At 40.5% G+C, this 8,823-nt stretch overlaps 1 protein-coding gene across 1 annotated transcript in view; it reads left to right on the top strand.

Annotated features, from left to right (window-relative positions):
* The window catches only part of LOC131877404 (uncharacterized), a 20,460-nt gene extending 12,147 nt beyond the window's left edge, over positions 1-8,313 (top strand). The window contains exons 3-7 of the mRNA XM_059223052.1: positions 4,167-4,330; positions 4,968-5,184; positions 6,778-7,052; positions 7,315-7,609; positions 8,047-8,313. Of these exons, the coding sequence (XP_059079035.1) occupies positions 4,167-4,330; positions 4,968-5,184; positions 6,778-7,052; positions 7,315-7,609; positions 8,047-8,147 (1,052 nt within the window). The 3' untranslated portion in view covers positions 8,148-8,313. The remainder of the gene's footprint in view (positions 1-4,166; positions 4,331-4,967; positions 5,185-6,777; positions 7,053-7,314; positions 7,610-8,046) is intronic.
* Positions 8,314-8,823: the final 510 nt, after the last annotated feature.

Raw genomic sequence — 8,823 nt, 5'->3', positions numbered from 1 at the left:
GAGCATAAATTTAGAGCCCGAGCACAAATTTCAAATAGTCTATGATCAAATCCACCTTTGGTTGCTTACGTCAGACAAACTTATTAGTTGCCGGGATTGAAATACAATACTGTATAAACATGCACCTTTTTATGTAGAGTGGTTTCTTACACTCCCAACAAACATTTGAGCTTGAGTTTCCGCTCCAAGATCTGAAATCAATCTCACCTCAGACCATCCCAAAGAATTAAGCTGTGCAAGTAACCATACGTACGCGTACACTCGGCTCGGTTAAGCAGGAAGGCCGGATTTGGACCCTTTTTACATTCTCCACTCCTCTGTGCATTGGTTCATGAGACGATCCTTATCAATTCGGTGACTTGTTTCTGCATCCGTCATCATCAAATTAGAGTCAATGGAGGGCGGGGTAGCAAAATCTCATTCGGATATTGCATGTCATCTTGCACTTGAATTCTGCATTCAAGTTTGCTACTCGCCGTGGACTTTTCGGAGTGAACGAGAAGGCTTTTCAAGTTCAATGGAGTTGAAGCAAACAAGTCCGGAGATCTCCATTATGGACATGAGTAATACTTACCCCTTCACCATCCCCACCACCACCACCACCACAACAAGGCAATTTGAACGCAGCTATTGGGCAGACATTTCGACTCATTTATCAAGGAATGTCATTTTTCACGGTCGTGCCACTTTTTGTTCACTCACAGCACCCGATTTCTGCTGACGGACTCTGGCTCGGAGGATAATTTGGATGTCTTACAGTGTCGTTTTTTGTCCCCAACGACAACAAGATCGGTAGCATCGCCATCATCTTGGGCATACAGTCCTCACCTCCACGCTGTTTTGGAGGGTAAACGAAAGAGAGATGGAATGTTTTGGCACGGATTAGCTTCATCCAGTTCAGTGCAAACACATCGATCTCGAGATTGAAGCTAAGCTCTGTGGAGCAGTTTTGAAGATGGAATTAGGCGTAGTACACGTACGGTTATTGGGCAGGTGTTCGTTAAGGATTTGTGAGTCTAGCGATTCAAGTTGACACATAAGTTTGTCGGGTTTGAATGGTGGTTATCTTCTTAACGGGCTTTCAGGGACGTTTTGACCAGGAAATGAGAGATGACACTTTCATGGTGGGCCAGAATTAAAGTGCGTAAAAATAAACGAGAGGGAAGATAGTTTGGTGTTAGTGAACGGAAAAAAAGTCCAAGGAGCGATCTCACTATGTTACATATTGATTCCAGTTTTCATGGTAGCCGTACTGGACATATTTGGTAAACGAACGCTTTTGAGATTATCTCTTTAGGGTTAAATGAGATCGGTGAATAATTCGATTTCAGAGAAGCTTCCATTGGAGTTGATAATAAAAAGCAACCATCAATTTCCATCGACGATTCAACAAGGTCGAAACTTTCCAGTGAGCTTATAGGAAGAATCACAAATCGAATCACAAAATCATCCCTCTCCCTTCATTCCGTTGGCAGTTCCAAGTTTTGAAAATATGAATATCTGATTGTGACAGGGTAGTGGAATTTCTGCCTTTAAGACGGGATATATCGACCTAATAATGGAAGATTTTAGCGTTGGGCCGAAGTAAATTTGACTTTGTTTTTCAAACGTTTCAGCCTCAATGCACATTTACTTACTTTTCGTTGTGCATGACCTGCATTGCTTTATGGCTTTCATTTGGGCAAACGACTTCTCGAGAATTCCCTCTGAAATAGATCGCATCAAGGTTGCACAACGAAATCGATTCCCCAGCAACTATGTCGAAAATTTGCATTAAAAATCAAGTGTTTTTCGTCTCGAGAAACACAAAGAGTAATGAAGCCCTCAAACCAGTTTAACAAACTTACAGATCTACTCCAAATCCTTCAGCTCAACCCGGCAATTAAAAAACCATAGCTCAACTTGGTAAATATACCAGGCCGGTCTGATTGAGTTCATAATTCATTTGACGACGTGGGCAAGAAACAAAAGATTCGGTTCAATCATAATGGCTTGATTTTATTCAGACTCTTACTCATTAATTAAGACCTTTTTGCCAATTGAATATATAGACTACTTACGTAGCACAATTGTCATCCTCTCACAATTGGCTTGGCGTCTAGATCATACGTTTAAGAATAAGTCAGAACAATGACAATATCAATGTACTGGAGTAGTTTTTCAATTATCACACCTCAGATTTGACATATCGTCCCCCAATTCATTCTTGATGTACGTAGGACACGTTAAAAGGCTGATTGGTGGGTATTTTATATGCCTTTCATTCTTTTGATGCCATGAGTCGCCATGACTTGATTTTAAAAATTGGTCTCTACATCCAGAGATGATCTCGAATCATTGCATATCAAACTCAACTTGTTTAGTTTTTCAAACCCAGGCACTGTACATTGGCCTTTGATTATTCACCCGGTCTGTATTCTACGTACACACGGCTGTTCCAGTTGCTCTGAATTTCTTTGATTGATAATTGCCGTCATTTGACAGGTCCATATATTGGATGAAGGTATGAAGTGTAGATTTTACTGTCGGAAAACAGCGATGAGCATACGCCTACCAATTCCATGAGCTAACGACAATTACGAATTGGACTGCAAGTATTGAAATTCTAAATCTTGGTTGTCATTGAATGTGAGAACGTGATGCTGGAAATTCACATCAAACGTTGATATTTATGATGTTGATAGTGTGACGATCATATGCTCATCCCGTTGAGAATGAAAATAAATTAGCCTGTCTGCTTTGTATGTTTACTCTAAAGTATTTCCACGTTACTCTCTGTGAAGATAGTAAACGAGGATTCTATCTTTTTTATGTGGCTCTCACAGGAGTTCTCAACCCCAAGACCAAGCTTCAAAATCAATGAATGACGGGTACCCACAAATAAGGGGCTTCATGATCTATTGTCGCAGATAACCTGGCAAGTTGTGAAATGCTTGAACAATTCTTATAATCAAGAACCATAAAGGATTCGACCCCCTAAACTTTGTTAATACGACATTGTCCCAAAAGTATTTATGAATTCAATCTACTGAAAAAGGGGGCAGATCTGAAAAATATTTGGCTTGAATCATAGGACATTACAATCTCGAGTCACCAAAAAATGATGCACAAGCACACTGGGATGTAAAAGCCTCATTTACGATCTGCTGCTCTCCACTTCATTCGTGACTTTTTGAGCAACGTTTCAAATTTATGACCCATACGAAAAAAAGAGGAACAGCATTTGGAAGTTGGGACAGGCCAAAAAAAAGCCCCATTTCGTTTATTTTGAAAGCCGCTTAAAAGCTTCTCCAGTTGCTCCCCATTGGATTTATGTCACCATATTGAAGCGAACAGCACACAGTCATCCATCCCGTTCAACATTTTGTTAGGTCAGAAACCACGCTTAAGTGTGTTCAAATAACTTCTCGAATGTCGACATCATCAGCTCAATGGATTCCGACTAATTGATGTTATTGCACTTGGAATCGAGAAAAACAGGCTTAATCTCATCCTACCAGTTGGCTTGTCAATACTTACTCGTACAAGCGTAAGTAAAACTTCATGTCGACATTGAAGGGGGTTGAAAATCCCGTCTTGAGGTTTTGTTGTACTTGCAGAATTCTCATATTTATTCATCAGAGCATACAACACGTACGCAAATGCAAGAAACGAAGGATGAGGGAAGGGGTGCGAAATCTATCTTGGCGGGGGTTCGACGTAATAATCACTGAGGCCAAGTGCCAAGTTTCGAGGGTGATTGGAAGATGCCACAATATGCAGAGAAAATCGAACGAAGAGCGGCACGATTTCCGCAAACAAACAAACAAGAGCGGCGTTTAAAATTTCAACAAGAAACTAAGCTCAAGTCTCGGACTGATTATTCACACTTGAATGGAGCGATACTTCAAGCAACTTGAACTTCAGCTCAATGCAAAAAAAGGAACGACGACAAAAAGAGGGTCTCTTTTTTTTCGGGGTACAAGGTTCTTCGCAAGGTCTTTGTTTTTGCTCCAAGGTAGTTCGCGTAAGCCGAACATAAGTCAGCGTGGTTATGTTCTTTCCCAGAGACTTCTAGACAAAGCTGAAGGCGAAGAACACCGAGGTCGTGATATGATCTTATTTCCCACTGTTGTTAGCCGTTAGCCAGCACAAGTTCTCATCATCATCCTTTTGTCTTCTTTCAGATGAGTCGCCCAAGATCTTGGCCCATGAGCCTTGGATCCACGGAGGAAAAAAATCCACGGTCACTCTTCATTGCGAACTCTGTCTTTCCAGACAGGATTTGGCGCCCAAAAAGGAAAGGGAGGAGCAAAAAGACGATTTACACGATTATTTTAATGGACCCGAGGTGGGATATGGTTTGCGTGTGATATGATACACGCGAACTCGTTTTTATTTTTTCAATTTGTATGCTCCACATTTGTCAAGTACTCCACAAAACATATGCACGCATACAGACGTCAAAGTATTGAATATGGCGATATTTCGAAAATGCAGTCATTGCAAAATGACTTTGATCTGCAGTAAAAAGAATCAGCGAGCTCCTGCCCCACTAAAACTATCGCTTGTAAGTAGGTGCGGGACCAACAGCAGTATGATAGCCTTGGATTCCCCTACAAGCTCTCTACTACTGTCAAGTTTATACTCCTATCTTTGCATTATGGCATGCGTAAGTAGGTCATTTATATTGTGACAGCAATGAAATTGCATTAGTCATGCCTCACTCGGAGGAACTTTGAAGTTTCTTCCCTTCACAGACTTTGTCTCGGTCGCTCTTTAAATGGCCACGCATAGCTCCACATAAGGTTTCAAACAATTATTTAGTCGTCTGGAAACTATTTCCAGTGCTAATCTTGGATCAAGCATGAACTCCTTCCGTGCAATGAAGTGCACATGGGATCAATAATGGCCATTAAAAGCCTCCCCAGTTCCATATTACCGATAAATCAGATCCAATCGGATTGACTCTGGCGCTTTCGCTTCAGGTTTGGTGGATGAAAGATGGCAAACTTTTGACGCGTTCAACATCGCGAGTGCGGCAAATGGTTCACGGTGAGAACCATTTTCTCCTGCGGATCAAGAACTTGCGTGATTCCGATTTTGGCACTTACACGTGCGGACACAATACCACACTGGCCTTACCCGTCCCAAGGCGATCAGGTGTGGACCAAGGCCAGGTGACGGATAAGATCGAGGTGTCGGGTAAGAAAAGACCATAGCCGTTTTCATTCACCTCTCCCTTCTCTCATTGATGACAAGCCAACGGAGAAATACAAGAATACGCTCTAAGATGCCTGACTTTGATAAGGTATTTTTTGTTGAACAACTTAGTGCTGATCTTATTATAACACCATAAATACACCACCAACACTTCTGAGAGACTTTTCAAATCCTAAAAGGTTATAGTTATGAACACTTTTGACATCCAAGTAGGGATAGAGCTTTATGGGGTATATGTTCCGTCAGCAAGCTGATTTCTACAGTATACTTGGAACATACCAGTGATTTTTCATCATATTTTTTCCGCTAAGATGTGCTAAAAAAGCTAATGGTACTTTTTTCTTGGAAACGATGATTGTCACACTATTGGCGCGCTATCATTCATACAGTATACAATCACCCGTAAAATGATAATTTACATTTCACAATTGCTCGGTATTTTACCCATAAAGAATTTGAAACGTCTCTCAAGAGAGTGGTTGGCTTCTTCATTGTGTCACAGTACTTGGGCAATACATTGTTCAGTAGTCGATCTCTTGATAAAGTCTGGCATCTTAAAGTGTATTTTCTCGTTTCTGTGTTTGTTTGTCCACCTAGACGAAGCAGAGGGCGCTTCCTCCGCTCAATGAAAAGGACTATTGGTTCATCGAACGTAGACATATCTGACCAACGGCATCAGCCACAGAACACGGTTGTTAAAAGGGCCTTATAGCAAATAAAAAACTTGCATGCCTAAAACATTACCCACTATGATTTAAAAAGAACTACTCATTGAAGATTGGGACACAATTAGTTAGCAATTACTTAAAAATTAAGATGCTGTATATGGAATCACTAGTTTCATGGGATTTAATAGCCGTATTTAGCTTCAAAATGCCCCGATTACATCTTAACTTAAATTCCCAAAGACTTGATACCGACTTTTGATGTCACAAAAGTTAAAGAATATTTTGATATCTATTGCATAATCTCCAAATAGCTCTAAATTCTACATCAAGTCGCTTAAACGCACTAAAGGTGTAATTTCTAAAAAAATGTGCTATCATCATAAGCACTCTTAGTTACGTATTCACCTGAAGCCTGAAGACAATATGTACAAAAAGCAATCTGAAAGGTGCTGGCTTTTCTTTAACACTTTGTTGAAATTGATTAAAAACTGTTTCTTTGAGGTCTCATTGAGTTATTTGAAATTCCTAATGGTGACTTTGATGTTACAAAACGATCTTAAAAAAAGTTTGTATTAATGGAATTGGAGTAAGACTAAACAACATTTTGAGCTATTTTAAGATAATGCAAGGAAAAATGCTCTAACGAGCAAGAAAAATGCGATAACGTGTTTTTTGTATTTATCTGGGAACTTGAAAGGGCTTTTTCACCACTGTATGTATGTATGTTATTTCACATGGTTAAGAAAAACCTTTGTATACGAAAGTATTTCCAATTCCATTGGCCAAGCTTTCCATGGGGATTGTCAGTGCGAGCTTGGAAAACATCGGTTTAACCAACATCGATGTGGTCAAGGTCCAGGTCCACTTTGGTTAAGCTTGACACACTAAACTAATCCTTCCTCATCAGGTGTGCCTTACCCCGCCAAATTTGATGATCCCACCTTATGGAGTGATTCGATTTTCAAGTTGGTTTGGAGAGTGAATTGCTCCACGCCAATCATCAATTACCAATTGGAGTTCCGCGAAATTCCCCATGGCGATTGGGTCACGCTGAATGTTCCTGGGGACTTTGGAACCCTGCAGTCAAAATACCACAATCGATTTGCCCGTCAAGAACAGAAGGTAGAGGAACATGTGGGCGAATACACCCTCAAAGGGTTGTCTAGTGGAATGACCTATGAGGTAAGAAAATGAATATCGTGCATTTTTGACGCTCAGAATCAATTCGAAATTGATCCGCATTCAGCACTGACTTAAGCTTGCTCTCAAGTCTCAATTCAGAAATGTTCATTTAGACACCAAGTATTTAACACACGCAATTTGCGCACTGGAAGAACGAAAAAGACAACCAAAATTACACATTTTAGTTTTCGAGAAGAATTTCACGATTGGCCAAATTGGACATAAGTAATTTGAACTTGAGCATTCAATTGTTCGATTTCAGGCACGCGTTCGAAGTCGGAACGAGTATGGATTGAGTGCCCAATCCAAGGTGATTTCTTTCCATACATTTGAGCCTGAGACCAAGAGAACGAGCCTGTACGAGGATTACTATGGGTCTCGCTTTAAGACCATCGTTGAACCCAATGGAGACGAGCGGCTATCTCAACCATCCAATGTTATTCAAGCGACTTTTTTGCCTCCATACATGAGTCTGGAGGAGTCCAAACAGCCTCGCAATGCAGATGACCAATCCACGGCCAATTCTCAACCTTTGGCCACCACAAAAGATAAAAAAGGTTTGCTCAAAGGGTCCAATCCCCTCACAGAATAGTGGAATTATTTGAGAGACACCTCGACGAGGGTTTTGTGAGCGAGTTCCATATGAGCTCTGTCCCGTTTTGGAAAGCAAATTATTTCAATTAACAACTTTAGCCCATTCGGCTCTCATTGGTATTCCAACTCACAAGAGAGAGATTCTCCAGTGAGAAAGCTCGAAATGGCTACGAGATCATTCATATGCTAAAACTTGTTCCATGCTTCCTCAGCAGAAGCCACAAGGTCAGAACGGAGATTCTTTAGGCCGCATTCCTTTTGTTAGGAACCATCACGACTTTTTGCGCGGAAGGCTTGGTTGGTTGAGCTCTGCCATGCAATTTGAAATTTTGACCCAAAGCTGCATCTAAGTCCTCTCGAAGTTCTCAATCAAAATCGCCTTTATTTCGCTTGCTTACAGGATATGCGGCATTTTCCTCGGGTTCAAGATTAACTCAAGAATTGTTCCAACTTACCTCAACCATAACAATCCTCAACATTGCAGTTGCTTTGATCCGATGACTTTGCTTGACTATTCGACGTCGATTGAATACTTTGATCAAAAAGAAAAGAAGAAGCCAGAACCTCAACCTTACATGTCTTTTTGTCCCCCAAGTTGAATTGTCGTAGATTAACAAAAACTCCCTTGCCTACGATATATGTGTAAATAAAACACGGAAAACATTAAGCTTGGTTCGAATGCGTACTTGAATTAAAGTAACATAGATGTCTATAATAGTTGTTCTGAAAATTGATAATAATAATTTCTTGATATGACTCGTAAGACTCGATTCAGCTTACGAGCTTTTCGAGAGAGTCTAAAAGACTAAAGTCATTTTTTATCAACCCGAGCCATCACGGGTCTTTTTTGAGGACTCATGAGTGGTTGGAAAAATGTCTACATAATCAAAATGATTTAGGAGTCGAGGACTTCCTTAATTAATGACGTATTTGATATCAATCCGGGTATTCCTCAAGGATCCATTCTATCATCAGATGGAAGGTCAAGCGAGAGAGCTGCCATCTGACCATAGAAGAAGTAACAGAGAAGAGTAAAAATTGAGTTTGTTGTGTTTTTTTATTCAGCTGAATCGGTAACCAGTAGACAGTGCAACTCTAACTGATGGAAAGTAGCGCCTCTAAAATCAGAATCTATTCCCTAACAGCCAGTCAGCTGTCATTCATTCGCTCTGAAAAC

Source organism: Tigriopus californicus, chromosome 3 (assembly GCF_007210705.1).
Source record: "Tigriopus californicus strain San Diego chromosome 3, Tcal_SD_v2.1, whole genome shotgun sequence".
NCBI classification, from domain to species: Eukaryota; Metazoa; Arthropoda; class Copepoda; order Harpacticoida; family Harpacticidae; genus Tigriopus; species Tigriopus californicus.
This window is presented reverse-complemented; position numbering and strand designations above follow the sequence as displayed.